This window comes from Bidens hawaiensis, unplaced genomic scaffold (genome assembly GCF_021521415.1).
Source record: "Bidens hawaiensis isolate Kalapana, Puna unplaced genomic scaffold, B.hawaiensis_p1.1 tig00003115_1, whole genome shotgun sequence".
NCBI classification, from domain to species: domain Eukaryota; kingdom Viridiplantae; phylum Streptophyta; class Magnoliopsida; order Asterales; family Asteraceae; genus Bidens; species Bidens hawaiensis.
Window position 1 is genome coordinate 1346964 of NW_027491167.1, and position 15634 is coordinate 1362597.

At 40.6% G+C, this 15634-nt stretch overlaps 1 protein-coding gene across 1 annotated transcript; it reads left to right on the top strand.

The window, feature by feature from the left end:
* The first annotated feature begins 2351 nt into the window (after positions 1-2351).
* LOC143622262 (putative adenylate kinase 7, mitochondrial) lies at positions 2352-4080 on the top strand. The gene is made up of 4 exons (XM_077093454.1): positions 2352-2732; positions 3225-3365; positions 3452-3571; positions 3649-4080. The coding sequence occupies exons 1-4, from the start codon at positions 2418-2420 to the stop codon at positions 3799-3801; spliced, it is 729 nt and encodes a 242-aa protein (XP_076949569.1). The 5' UTR covers positions 2352-2417; the 3' UTR covers positions 3802-4080.
* Positions 4081-15634: the final 11554 nt, after the last annotated feature.

The following is a 15634-nucleotide window of genomic DNA, read 5'->3' on the forward strand; positions in this document are numbered from 1 at the left end:
ATAATCGCGACAAAGATGCACTTAGTGATTTTATAAGTTTATTTATATTTTTATAATGAAATAACGAATTCTGAAAAAAGATGACAAGATATTTCACTATAAATGATATAAAAAGAATATTATATATAAAATTAACATGACTAAAACACGCTTTTTATTGTTTTAATCTTCCTAGACCTATAAATACCGTTCGTTAATTTTTACCACATTCATCTCATACAATGTAAAGTGTTTGTAAATTGATTTAAAAGGTATATATGAATTATAAAGACATAAATACCCGTAAATTCTTTATAATTTAGGTAATTAGTTATTTGATTAATGATGGATTAATATGTTATGATTAAGCTGGCATAAATAAGTTTTAATTAAAAATAGGAAATAGTTTGAGCGGAAATTTTTTGCTAAGAATTAGTCTCTAAGTGACATGTGTTCCCAATTATTTTACTTTATTACAATAGGTAGATTTAAGTAGTTTTATTATTTTTTTGTTCATGTTTTTTATTTTAATTCTAATTTAAATACTTATATATATATATTATTACTTTTATCCTATAAAGCATGTATTTAAATACTTATGAACAAACTTGCTCATTACAAAAATATGTTTGTAAATAGTTACAACAATGTCCCTATCAACTTTACTCAACATTTGTAAATTGAGATATACTTTACTCATTTTTACCTATATATTTCTTTTAATTTCAATTTAAAACTTCCCACCAACAATTTTTTAAGCGGCCACAATTTTTCACGCATTAATATTTTTTTTTAAAATTTACACTATAAAAATCAACATTTTATTGTATTTAAATTAAATATGGTATTACTATAGTTTTCTCAATTAAAAAAATTAACATATTACTGACGGTTTTGTTTCACGGATAGAGCTTCAATAATAAATTTTACCATCAGGTCCGATTTTCGGTATAAACCACAAATCCAAACCATTCGCTACGATTTGAAAATTTAGGAATTGACCGACCAAAGTTAAAGGAAAAAACCAATCGTTAAACACTGACAATTGGTCTAAACGATTTCAAGGTTTTAAGGAAACCATAAATATAGATAACTTTTACGTGATTACTAAGATTTTATGTTGCCCGCTGTATTATGCGAGCATTTGTCTAGTATAATTTAAAGCTTGATGCTAGTCATTATTAGTTAAACCATAAACCATGATGCCACTCATAGCCGGAAAGTTTTAACACTTCCGTGATTTTCTAAAGTGATTCCCTCTTTTAGATTCATGGTTGGAACTCGATTCAAATATTTGGGTGTCCGTGTGGAGTAGATTACAAATGTCAGTCATGTGAACCACACCTTTATTTATGTTCGCTATATCGTGGGACTACCGCTCATCACCCTCCACCTGTCATTTCTACCAACAAAAAGCCCACCGCTTGTTATTTAAACTTTTATGCACCACACGTTAGTTTCATTCATGTCCCCTTGTATTTACCATTATTTTCATCTTCACCCTCAATCTTTTGCTGTAGTCAAGTATGCATTACTAGTTTAGATAACTACCTTTTAGGTTTACTCACATGAAACCATCATGTTTCACAACATGTAATCCTCATTATTGCCATTCTTATGAATTATGATCACTTGTTATAATTCTTTATGCTTACGTTAACAACTTATAAGTCTATATCACTATCTTTAAAATGCTAGCTCTTTATATACTCCTATAATTATAAAATATTAGGTTGCAAAATCTCCGAGCTAAAATGATTTAAACTCTAGGTTAAAACAATAAAATTTGTGACCATTTGTTTAAACCAAGAAATGCTTTTCAAAGACCCTTTCCACCAACATAAAAACCCTTAATTAAAAGGATTCTTCATATAATATAAACTAAAACATCAAAAGTTAAAGCATTTGAAAATTTCAAGTAACACATTTTTCTACAACAATATTTAAGAATATGTCACTTATTAAGCACTATACTTACAATAAAGTTTTATCCTTTTCTCTTGCATAATATGGTTTTCTCTACTTTAAATGAACATGATTCAATATGAACCAAGTAATTCGGATATCCAAAGTAGAACAAACTCAAGACCGGACTGATTAAACATACTCTGATATTCATTTCAGTTCTCATTCTTAAATTTTGGGGTGAATTCAGGTTTGGTCTAGTACCGTTTCAGTTTGATTCGACTAAAATCCTAAATATGAAAAATATTAGGTTAAGAAATTCATATTCGGTTCTAGTCCAATCTAAGACGACTCTACCCGAAAAGATAGATACTATATTTCCAGGTAAACTTCAAGACGGTATTAGAAATAAGCAAAAGTTGGAGGGTATTCAATATAACTAACTAACATCTCCACTTTTTATTATACTGAAAACCCTGATTTCTGTCCGTTCGTCAGTCGCTAAATATCTAAACCCTAATCAATCCGCCGCCATGGCCATCGTCTGTCGCCTGAGATCTCTCACGCGACTCCGATTCAGTCACACCAACCGCCGTTCAATCGGATCGGCCGCTCAGCTCCAGTACGATTACGACGACGAAGAAGATTACGATTACAGCTCGTCGGAGATGGAGGATTCGTTGGGATCGGTGTCCGGCAGAGGCGTGCAGTGGGTTGTGATTGGTGATCCGTTGACCAACAGGCAAATGTACGCCCAGAAGCTTTCGCAGCTTCTAAAAGTACCGCATATTTCCATGGGAACCCTAGTTCGTCAAGAACTTAACCCTAGATCGTCTCTTTATAAACAGGTTTGTTTGTTTGTTAAATTATGATGATGTTTATTTGTTTTGTTGGTTTAATTTTCTTGAAGTTTGATTCTTTGTTAAGCTGTTGTATTGGGCAATTAGGGTTTATTTTAGGGATTCATTTGCTGGGCCGGATTTGAGAATCGTTAAAAATTTGGCAAGAAAAAGTTTTGTATTTTAGTAAAATGCGTTTTTTTAATTAAAAAAATTGGGTTTAAAGTTTAAGCAGTTAAAATTTTTAAATAGTAAATTGGGTTTAAACAGTTAAAATTTTAAATAGGCTTATTGGTTATGATTTGATTGTGCAAAATAATTTTTTTTAAAATAATGGCTTAAATGAATTGGGTAAGTAAGTTTAAACTTTAAAAATACGGTTTTTTTTCCTTAAAAATTCAGGCCAACCTGGGTGGTCGGGCTACGAGCGGTCGCTCTTTCCGCCCCCTCAAAGCCGGCAGTGTTCATTTGTTTATTCATGTTTCTTTTAATCGAAATTAGATTGCGGATGCTGTGAATCAAGGCAAGCTTGTGCCTGAGGAGGTGATTTTTGGTTTGTTATCAAAGAGGTTGGAAGAAGGGTTTTACAGGGGTGAAACGGGCTTCATTCTGGATGGTATTCCTCGAACAAGAACACAAGCGGTAAGTTGGGTTTTTATTGATGTGTGTTTGATGTTTTTTGGATTTTTGTTAAAGAAAAAGAAGCTAATTGTTGTTTATTATAACAGGAGATTCTTGACCAAGTTGCAGATATAGATTTGGTCTTAAACTTCAAATCCACAGAAGCAGGTTTGCAGAAGACACATCTGCCACATTACCAAGATATTCACAGCGTGCACAGATCTATGGTACACTTCAGTTTAACACTATGATTCTATGAATAATAGCCTTAATTATGAGACTTAAATGTGAACTTTACTTGCAGAACAAGCCATTGGAGGAGTATTACAAGAAGCAAAGAAAGCTTCTAAATTTCAATGTGGCCGGTGCACCTGGAGAAACATGGCAAGGGTTACTAGCAGCTCTTCATCTTCAACATATGAATGCTCTCTGCTCTTCACAGAAGTTGAGTGTATGATTCTTGCAGTTAACTACTACATGTTCGGCGAAACAATATACAAGTCTTACGAGTGTAATATAGTTTTGTGGATTTAGCATTTGCTATAATATCCGGAGTTACAATTTTTGAGAGAATAATTTTCATTGTTCAGTTAGCCCCCCGACCGGAGTGTTGGTTTTATGTAATATGTAATGTAGTCTCAGACGTGGCCGAGAAATGTACCCGGTATATCAATTTTGTGTTTTACATAATTCAAGTTTGCCCCCTAATACTTTATTACATGTGTTTATTTTTATTATTATTATTATTTTATTATAATTTAACATTCTAATGAAACTTAAAAGATGGCTACACCACTTTGGCTATCAACTTTGATATAGAATGGCTGCAATGCATCTAGTCTTGGTTTGAATGGTATGGCTACCCCACTTTGGCTATCAGCTTGGTTCTATAATGTTACTAGACACTGATTTGGTTATAATGTCATTGAATGATATGTCTTCTTTGACTTGCCATAAGACCATTAAATACTTTCATAGAAATTTTTAAATAGGCATATTGGTAATGATTTGATTGTGCAAAATAAAAAATTATAAAAAATGGCTTAAATGAATTGGGTAAATGGGTTTAAACTTTCAAAAAACTTTTTTTTTCCTTAAAAATTTGGGCCAACTGGGGTGATCGGGCTAAGAGCGGTCACCCTCCCTGCCCTCCTCAAAGCCGGCAGTGTTAATTTGAAATTGTTTTATGCTTATCAGACTGAGATTTGTTTATTCATGTTTCTTTTAATCGAAATGAGATTGCAGATGTGAATCAAGGCAAGCTTGTGCCGGAGGAGGTGATTTTTGGTTTGTTATCAAAGAGGTTGGAAGAAAGGTTTTACAGGGGTGAAACTGGCTTCATTCTCGATGTGTGTTTGATGTTATTTTAATATTTGTTAAAGAAAAATAAGCTAATGGTTGTTTATTTTTAACATGAGATTCTTGACCAAGTTGCAGATGTTGATTTGGTTTTAAACTTCAAATCCACATAAGCATGTTTGCTGAAGACACATCTATCACATTATCAAGATATTCACTGCAGGCACAAATCTATGGTACACTTTAGTCTTAACACTACGATTCTATGAATAAATAGCCCTAATTATGAGACTTAAATATGAACCACATGTACTCATTCATATGACCCTGATGTCCCTGAAAAGTTTTATAGGCTAAATACAAGCACGTCACAATCTAATCCTAAACAGCCCCTAAACAAGTGTTTCAGGTGTTACCTTTGCGTTTTCCGGGTGTTTTTTATCGCCTTTCCGGATTCTTGGTTCTCTAGCTAGTATATCTGCAGGTCATGTATCACAGAACCAAGCACATAACATCAATCATCAAGCCTTGTAACATAGGGTTTTGATTAGGGTTTATAATCGTGTTTAAACCGTAAAAACGCAATATAAACCTCATAATCCGTGTTTTTGGCCAAAAAAGTGTATGATTCTGATTTGTAACCATTTTTAGGATCAAAACATGTTTTTGGATCATTTTAAAGGTTTTACATGGTTAAACATAATTTTCACTAATCAAACTATGATCTAATGATTAAAACAAGTTTTAAACAAGTTCAAAACTCAACAAAATTGATCTTACTTGTAGTGTTTTTGCCTGGAAATTGAAGAAGGTCAGCTGAACTTTGAGTTGGTACAAGATTTTTGTTGAAAATAGCAAGTTTGATAGCTTAAATGAGAAGATATCACAAGGGGGGGGGACACTTGTGGCCGCCATATAGAGGGGCCCATTGGTACTTTCCTTTGGCCACTAATGCCTCGTTTTGTGTGCCAACGTGAAATCTCGAGTCCAAATTTAGTTTGGGTTCGGTTTTGGGCAAGATAAATAGTTCGGGTGTGATAAACAGCGCAAAAACGAGTATTTTTCGATTAAATTTTGTAAATTAATAAAAACGTACCAACTCGTAAAAATCCAAAATATTTTCACGCGTTGCTTACAACATCTCAAATAAATGTTTTATAAGTCTTTTTCGGCTTTACAGATGATACAATGCTTGTTTCGATACATACGATCGGGTTTAAGTTCACAACGTATTGTTAAACTAAAATCTTTTCGTTTAAGCGGTTTTGCACATACTAGGACTATAATATCAATATGTTAGTTGTAATAATGCATATATCACTTTTATATTACCCCCCGATATATCCGGGTCATAAATAGTATCATTCGGTTAATCGTTTACTCGATACGAAATAACCGGTTACTTGTTTACTTGCTACGTAATAAACAAGGTATACCTATGTCACACTAAGTCAGCTTCCTTTTGTCGCACTTGATCTCTAGCAGCCTCAAGGGTGGTATTTTGTTGCTTGCAAGCTGCCTCCCAAGCCTTGGCAACCATATCTTGTCTATCCTTCTTCGCTTGAAGGGTCGTTTCAGCATCTTTGAGTTTCCACTTATAGCAGTGTTGGTTTCTAAGCGATACTCTTCGGCCTCCTTCTTTGACTCTTGAACTGCGTTCTCCATGTTTTCCCACACTTCCCCCATAGTCATCCATTCCCGGTATATTTCATGCCCGGTTGAGATGGCATTTGCTACATTATAAGAATAGACATTGGCAAGCTCAAATCTGGGACGCTCGCACTGGTGTGCTCGTTCTGCAGGAGGAATACTTTGGCTCAGAAATTTGTGGCAGGCATTTGTATCAGAAAATCGAGAGCCTTGAACTAGAGACCAATGCGGGCAATGGATCAGTGAATCTTCTTGCGGGTTTGGACAACCATAGAACTCCGCTGAGTCCCTTTCTTTTTGAACAATTGGAAATGAACGCAGAGGTTCCTTGGTTACAACATGAGAACCCTCTTCACCTTCTTAAAAGACATGAGAAGAATGCAGAGAAAAGTGTCGTTGTTCTTGATCTTGGACTTGAAGATCAGATTGGGAAACATTCTTCGTGTCAACAGGGTCAGCTGGCCCTACCTTTGGAGGCGGAGATGGTTCCTGGATGACGACAGCCTTCAACGGCATCTTGGCAGGATCTACAAGTGCAGTAAATACAAATAAGTTTCAAGAAGTATAGAAACATATGAAATTTAGTAATGCCTTGAGCAGCCTTGGCAACGATATTCTCAATTCTGTCACTAAGATGAGTTTTCTATGCTTTCTTTGGTACGGGTGCCTATTTCGGGTTCTTCTGCGTAACAGTTTCTTGTTCCGCATAACCTTCATGGTCAAGATCAATAGTCTCGTGGACATTAGCTTGCCCACAATCAGGGTTGGTAGCATTAGGGTTAACATGGCTCCCACCCGCATCCTCAATGGAAACATGACGGTGTTTCCTTTTGTGGCCCAAGTCTGCAATAGCATGCAAGATACTCGTATAATTATAAATATTAATTGGACGCATTCCTACGTGGGGCAAAGATTCCTCACTAGATGAGAGTAACACAACCACCACGTAAAGGAAATGAGTGCAGTTAATGGACGAGGGTTCAGAATGTCCTCATCTATAGCATACATTGCCTCGGACACCACTGGCTCAGCGCGGATGGTCTTTGGGAACAAGAAGTTGTCCCGTGTCCGATCAAGTATAGGTAAGGCTTTGGGGTCACGCGGCCAATGCTTCATACAACCTGGGGCGGTATTCACAAGTGGCCAAAATTGTTCCCTTGGCTACATAAAGAAAAGATACAAAGTAAAAATTAATACAAATGATGGATAGACATCGGTGAAAATATAAAAATATTTACATCCATCAGGCTTGCGGTAGAAGGGCTCGAGATCAGGAAACGACCATAAACGGCTCATCTCGACTCGCACTAATGCAGACTCACTAATAGCACATATCGGAGTAGGCGTGCAAATCATATTCAGGTATCATGATTGACCATTGTGTGGGGCAAAGATCAAATCAGGTAGCTTCTCATTTGAGGGACGACGGACCATACGCCACGAATCCATAGGAATTTAGTCCGCATTCGTATGCGCTTCGGGGAGGTTCTTTCCTGTAACTCCTTTTCCATTAGATGAACAGTTATACCATTCACCTCGTTCTCCCATCTTGTAAAACACAAAAAATTATCAACCGTAGGGGCAATGTTATGAGATCTGTAACAGAATTTGAAATGTCGAATTCTCATCAATCCAAAAGGGTGCAATTGGGAAAGATGAATTCTGATCACCGTCAACAAGTTCTCCCAAAACTTGGTAATCGGTAAACGAAGATTACAGGTGGTGAAGTCTAGCATAAAATGCCATCTTCCCCGCTGGAAGCTTCGGTTCCCGCTCTGGTGCCAACCCATAACCGTTGACGATGTCCAGATAATCCTTTTCCTTCCAACTGATCGTCACATGACCAATTGATCGGCAGCGGTGGAGGAGCTTTACGTGGCTTTGTCGCCTGTGACGGTTGACTCGGCAATTGAGGACCTAGTGGAATCGGTGAAGAAGCTGAAAGGGGACAGTTGTTGGGAGAGTGTTATGAGAAGAAGGCGATGGTGGATGAGGCGGTTGGAGCGTATGAGCTTGCGGTTAGGATTGATCCTGAGTGTAGAGATTCGCTGAACCGGTTGGGTGGTTCGACACAATGATGTTGATGAAACTAGAGATGTGATTAACCGGTTGGGTGTAAGCTGTAACAAAAGAGGCTATGTTTTTGTGTCTTTTTGATAACCTGAATATTAGAGATAGTTCAACGAAACCGGTTCCTAACCGGTTCTAGCCGTTGGATCGAATATAGCCGTTGGAAATCGTTTTTTTGGCCGTTTTTTGACCGTTGGGGTCAAAAATAGCCTTTTCTGGCTCCCCCAAGCACCCCACTGTATTTGGTGTCATGGGTTCATCACAACACTCAAAACGCAAACCCGAACGCAAAAAAATACAAAAAAACGCTATTACAACGTTTTGAGTTCTCTAATCTCTTGTTTTCTCTTATTCTATATTCATATTTGTTGTTATGGCTACCTCACAATCATCGGTTGGTCAAGGTTCCAACGCCGAACCAAGTTTCGTTCGTATTGTACCTCATAATCGTAATCAAGAGATTTGGTGCAATTGGGATTTGGTTGAATTGAGTGACCATTCATTGAAGGCTCGGTGCAAGTTTTGTGGGATTTATTTAAACCCACTTTCGAATTCAAATTTGAAGAAACACATCGAAAAACCATATTGCAAGGCGTTGAAAAAGAACGTCGATTCGCAACAAACGCAAATGGATAGTGAAGGCGGAATATTTACATACCAAATTGATCGAGTTCAAGATCGTATGGCGAAGTTTGTGATTCAAGAAGTGTCACACCCGGCCCTGAGTGGCGGAAACAGCCGGGCGCGCGCGAGTGGGGATTGATAATTAAGCACGGGCCATTGCAAACATTTATAGTAAGATTTTCATTGCACATGAAATGTTAATACAAATACATTACATTGTTTAAAAATTTCATAAAAACATCAAAGTATAAAACTGTTGAAGATTTCCACGCCCTATCCCCTTGCGCGGCGGGAACAACCACGCGCATCGAAGGGATAGAACTAAAATCTTCCAAAAAGCTAGTTTTAGATGTTCAGCGTGAGGTGCTCTAAGTGTGACTCCATGCGCTACCTAGTTATCTCCTGAAAGACACGTAAAAACATTTGAATCAGTATAAACTGAGTGAGTTCACAAGTTTTAGTAACTTGATAAATCGTATTGCATCATAATCTTGATACAAATCATTCTGAAACATAATTCTGATAGCATCATTAAAACACATGCTTGGTAAAACATAGTTCTATCAACATATTCTGATAGAATCGTTCCGCGGGTTACGCGCGAACATTTCTGGGAACTGTGCTCGTCTATGCAAAGTGGCGCTGCCACTACGAGCTAAAATAAGTAATACCGTCCCGCGGGTTACGCGCGAACGTTTCAGGAAAATGTGCTCGTCCATGCAAAGTGGCGCTGCCACTACGAGCTAATCAATAATTCCGTCCCGCGGGTTACGCGCGGACGTTGTGCCGGAAAACAAGGCGCTCGTCCATGCAAAGAGGCGCGACCCCTACGAGCGGGCTTAAACCCATAGTACTGCCCCATGACCATACTAGGCACTCGTCCATGCAAAGAGGTGCGACCCCTACGAGTGGGTGGATCAAACCAGCAGTCCCTACCCTTAGAGTTCCAATGGTAAAGTGATCACTTACTCGAGTTCTAGCGCACATACATCGAAAACCTTAGATAACCGTTCGCATTTCTCATCATGAAATATAATTTAAACACATAATCGCTTGCATAGCTTGTAAGTATACCATGATAAAACATTATTTAAGTACGTGTCCCTCGCCCCGAAAACAGTTTAAAAACAGTGAAAACAGCGAGAATAGGGGCTGTGAGACTCACCTGTGGTTCTTGTTAAGGGTTTAATCGAGATTCGGGTTTTCTTGGTGTTGGCCTTGGAATCGAAGGTCTAGAATACGATTAAATAACAAGAAGTATATATATTAAGATCAAGAAATGGGAGAATATAAGGGTTGGAAAGTAGATCTCAAGGTTATATTCTCGACTTACCTAGTAACAGGATCGGAAATGAAAACAACGGATGCTTGGGAGAGGATTAGTGCAAGTTTGCAGTTCTTTTTGGGTGATAATTTAGGTTACATATTTATAGGCAAACTCAAGGGAACACAATCCCTTGCTTTAGGGGATTGTAATCTTTTCATATCTAGGGGTAATGATGATAAAGTATGGAAATTATTATTATTTATTTAAAAGTGGAGTAGTGGATAAAAGATTTTGATTTTGATTTGGTCAGGACATGCAGGTCTGTGGTTGGTGGGAGTAGGGTGGCTGACAGTTGACTTTTCATGTTACAGTGTGCTTTTTCAGGTACTTTGTCAGTGTACAGTAAAAAGTGGAAAATCTCTGAAACACGCTACCGTTTCTTTTTGGGCGGGAGTAATCTCCTTACAACTGGAGAATAGACTAAGTGTTCTGCGCGTATTACTTTGTGCGCATAGCTTTCTGCGTGACGGACATTTCTTTGCTGCGGGTAGGTGCGTGACCTTCTCGCAGTCAGGGACATTGAGTTTCATTTGTAGATTCTCCAGGTGGTCTTGGTATTTCAACATAGTGATCAGTTATGTTGAAGTCAATTCCATCTTGGAGCTTCAGACAAACTAGCTCTCAATGTTCCCGCCATGCGGGGAGGTTAGTTCCCTTCCGCACGCGCATAAACGATTTAGGGTGCACCCGCCTTAGCATCATGCGTGACGGTCAACCCATTAGACAACATAACGTTAAGGTACATGAAAACATAAAGCCAAAACATTCGCGCATGGCGCATATAACATATGCTCACGCTGGTTCTTAACATGGCGCGCTCGCGCAGGGCGCACATAACAAATGCACGCGCTGACTAACATGGCGCGCTCGCGCAGGGCGCACATAACAAATGCACGCGCTGACTAACATGGCGCGCTCGCGCAGGGCGCACATAACATAATTACCTAATATTTAGGTTGGTTACTTGGTTTAAGGGATTGGGAATTTACCGGGTGTCACATTCTCCCCCTGTTAAGCGAATTTCGTCCCGAAAGTTAGGAGACGTTGCTGGCAGAAGCCATGCTCTGAAAGAGGTGTGGGTATTTCATGCGCATCTGGTCTTCTCTTTCCCAAGTGAATTCAGGCCCACGCCTCGAGTTCCATTGAACCTTTACTAACTTGATTCTGCTTCTGCGTAACTTTTGTTCTTTCCAATCGGTTACGGCTATAGGCTCTTCTACGAAGTGCAGTTGTTTGTCGATGTGAACCTTCTCCAACGGTAAAATCAACGTTTCATCAGATAAACACTTTTTGAGGTTGGACACATGAAACGTATCATGAACTCCACTGAGTTCGGCGGGTAAACGGAGTTTATAAGCAACCGGACCGATCCTTTCCTGGATCTCAAATGGTCCGATGAAGCGCGGATTCAACTTTCCTCGCTTGCCGAAACGGGGGACTCCTTTCCATGGAGAGACTTTCAAAAGTACTTTATCCCCTACTTGAAATTCCAATGGTTTCCTTCGCACGTCTGCGTAGCTCTTCTGTCTATCGCGCGCTGTCTTAAGGCGATCCCTTATCTGAAAAATCTTGTCTGTTGTTTCTTGGATCAATTCTGGACCAGTCATTTGCTTGTCACCCACTTCAGCCCAGCACAGTGGGGATCTACACTTGCGCCCATACAAAGCTTCGAACGGCGCAGCCTTGATGCTTGTGTGATAACTGTTGTTGTAAGAAAATTCAACCAATGGGAGATGAGTATCCCAGCTACCACCTAAATCGATTGCGCACGCGCGCAGCATATCTTCCAATGTCTGGATTGTTCGCTCGATTTGCCCATCCGTTTGAGGATGATAAGCTGTATTCATATTAAGGCGAGTACCTAGAGCTCCTTGTAACGATCTCCAAAACCTTGATGTGAACCGACTATCTCTATCAGAAATGATGGACACTGGGACTCCATGTTTTGAAACTACTTCTCGAATATACAATCGGGCTAACTTTTCCATCTTATCGGTTTCCTTGATCGGCAGGAAGTGCGCTGACTTAGTTAGCCGATCTACAATAACCCAGATCATGTCATAACCCCCAGGTGTCCTTGGCAGTTTGGTGATGAAGTCCATAGAGATTTGTTCCCACTTCCACATGGGAATTTCTGGCTGCTGAAGTAACCCCGACGGCTTCTGATATTCAGCCTTTACTTTTGAACACGTCAGGCACTTACTGACATACGTCGCGATGGCGCCTTTAAGATTGGGCCACCAATACAGCGCTTTAACATCTTGGTACATCTTGTATGCGCCAGGATGTACGGAATACCGCGTCTTGTGAGCCTCGTTTAATACTCGCTCACGCAATCCTCCCTTGAGAGGGACCCATATGCGGTTAGCGAAATATAGATTGCCGTTCTTAAGTTCCAAATTCTTAATCATACCCCCAAGGGATTCGTTTTTAGCAAACTCTGGTTTCAAAGCTTCTTGCTGAGCGTCTCGGATGCTGGTAAAGAGATCTGCGCGAATGGTCAGCCTTAGAGCCTTGACTCGTAGTGTTTTTATTCGCTCCTTCCTACTTAGCGCGTCTGCTACCACATTCGCCTTTCCAGGGTGGTACTTAATTTCACAATCATAATCATTCAACAACTCCACCCATCTTCGTTGCCTCATGTTTAAATCCTTTTGATCAAATATATGTTGAAGGCTCTTGTGATCCGTAAAGATTACACACTTTGTACCATAGAGGTAATGGCGCCAAATCTTTAGCGCGAAGACAACCGCTCCAAGTTCCAGATCATGCGTTGTGTAGTTCTTTTCATTGGTCTTGAGTTGGCGCGAGGCATACGCTATGACTTTGTCTCGCTGCATAAGGACACATCCGAGTCCCTGATGTGAAGCGTCGCAGTAAACGACGATGTCGTCCGTCCCCTCGGGCAGAGACAAAATTGGCGCACTACATAACTTCTGTTTCAACATTTGAAACGCTGCTTCCTGATTTTCGCCCCAAACAAACTTCTTGTCTTTCTGAGTTAGCGCGGTCAGAGGTAGAGCTATCTTGGAGAAGTTCTCAATGAAGCGTCGATAGTAGCCAGCTAGTCCTAGGAATTGCCTCACCTCAGTTGGGGTTTTTGGCGCTTCCCAGTTTTCGATGGCCTTGACTTTGGAAGGATCAACGTGTATTCCTTTCTCGTTTACAACGTGACCGAGAAAGTGAACTTCTCTAAGCCAAAACTCGCACTTGGAAAACTTCGCATACAACTTTTCTTTCCTCAACAATTCCAAAATCAATCTCAGGTGTTGCTGATGCTCGGCCTTGGTCCGAGAATAAATCAGAATATCATCTATAAATACAATCACAAACTTGTCCAAGTATGGTTTGCACACGCGGTTCATCAGATCCATGAATACAGCCGGCGCATTAGTTAGCCCGAAAGGCATCACTAAGAACTCATAATGGCCGTATCTAGTTCGGAAGGCTGTTTTCGGCACATCTTCCTCATGGACCCTAAGTTGGTGGTATCCGGACCGTAGATCTATCTTCGAATAATAACTGGATCCTTGCAACTGGTCAAATAAGTCGTCAATCCTCGGTAAGGGGTACCGATTCTTGACTGTCAGCTTGTTCAGCTCCCTATAGTCAATACACATCCGGAACGAACCATCCTTCTTCTTAACAAACAGTACTGGAGCTCCCCAAGGTGAAAAGCTTGGGCGTATGAAACCTTTATCCAATAGTTCCTGTAACTGATTGGATAGCTCTTGCATCTCAGATGGAGCTAGTCGATAAGGCGCTCGAGCTACTGGCGCAGCTCCTGGGACCAAATCAATACGAAACTCGACTTGTCGCGGCGGCGGTAATCCGGGCAAATCTTCAGGAAAAACTTCTGGAAATTCGCGCACTACTGGTAAGTCTTCAATTCTTCGCTCATCTCCTTTCTTCTCTACGACATGCGCCAGGAAGGCGTAGCACCCTTTCCTTAGGCACTTACGCGCCTTTAGGCACGAAATTAGTTTCGTCGCAACTCCCCTTCTTTCCCCTTGAATCACCAAGGTTTCTCCGTTCAACAGTGGGACCCGAACCTGCTTCTCATGGCAAATAACTTCCGCGTGGTTCTCGACTAACCAATCCATACCTATCACAATGTCAAAACTTCCCAAGTCTATTGGCAACAAGTTAATATTGAACCCGTGACCTCCCATGACTATTACACATTGTTCAGCTCTTTCGTTTGCGCATAACTGCCTACCATTGGCTAGTTCTATAGTATAAGGTGTGTCTAGCCTACTGGTTGCTAGGCCTAGGGAGTCTTTAAACTCAGCGGATATAAAACTTAGGTCAGCGCCAGTATCAAATAAGACAGATGCAAAATGTCCGTTAAGCAAAAACGTACCGGTTACCACATTCGGCTCTTCTTTAGCTTCGCCTGCGCCGATCACAAAAGCTCTCCCGCGAGCTTGGTTTCCCTTTTGCGGGCAATCCCGACTAAAATGCCCTGGCTTCCCGCATGCGTAGCAGTTGTCGCTCGCTCCAGCTTCTCTGACACGGCAATTCATCGTCTTGTGCCCTGGTCTGCCACATTTGGCACATTCGATTCTTGCGCATTCACCCTCGTGGTGATACTTGCATTTGTTGCACCATGGGCGAGGCCCGCTGTATCCTTTCCTTGATGGCTCCGCGGCTTGGATCGCGTAAGCCCTTACGCTCTCCTGCTTCTTGAACGGTGGTTGCTTGGAGTCGGACCCTCGGTGGTGAAAGTTCCACTTCCTCTTGGGATCAGAGGTTCGCTGCTCGATTCCGCGCGTAGTTAACATACCCGCACGGACCGTATCCCTTGTAAGGGTGATGGCCCGCGCTACCGCCTCATCAAAGGTTGGAGGCGCTGCGGCGTTGAGCGGAACCCTAACAACAGGAGGTAACCCAAAGATATACCTCTCGATCTTCTTTTCCTCCGTGTTTGCCATGTCTGGCACCAACTGGCAAAGCTCGTTGAACCGGTTGTTGTAGGCGTCGATATCCGTTCCTACCATTGTGTGGTTCCAGAATTCCTGTTGTAGGTTCTGAATTTCTGCGCGAGAGCAGAACTTTCTCATCAACATTTCCTTCAGTTCCTCCCAGGTCTTGTGAAGAGCAACTTCTCGCCCCAAGGTTTTCACTTGAAGCTTCCACCAAGACGAAGCTGCTTCTTGGAACATGCAGGTCGCGTAAAGGACCTTCTGGTTCTCACTACATCCGCTAATGGAGAGAACTGTCTCCATCTTGTCAATCCAGTTGTAGAGCCCAATGGCCCCTTCGATACCCTTGAATGGCCAAGGCTTACAGGCCATGAATGTCTTGTAGGAGCATCCTT

Bases quoted from the DNA above. Each gene is read 5' to 3' on its own strand.
- LOC143622262 (XM_077093454.1), top strand. From the start codon at position 2,418: ATGGCCATCGTCTGTCGCCTGAGATCTCTCACGCGACTCCGATTCAGT. The intron at 3,366-3,451 runs GTAAGTTGGGTT...TTATTATAACAG, and splicing joins CTCGAACAAGAACACAAGCG to GAGATTCTTGACCAAGTTGC. The intron at 3,572-3,648 runs GTACACTTCAGT...CTTTACTTGCAG, and splicing joins ACAGCGTGCACAGATCTATG to AACAAGCCATTGGAGGAGTA.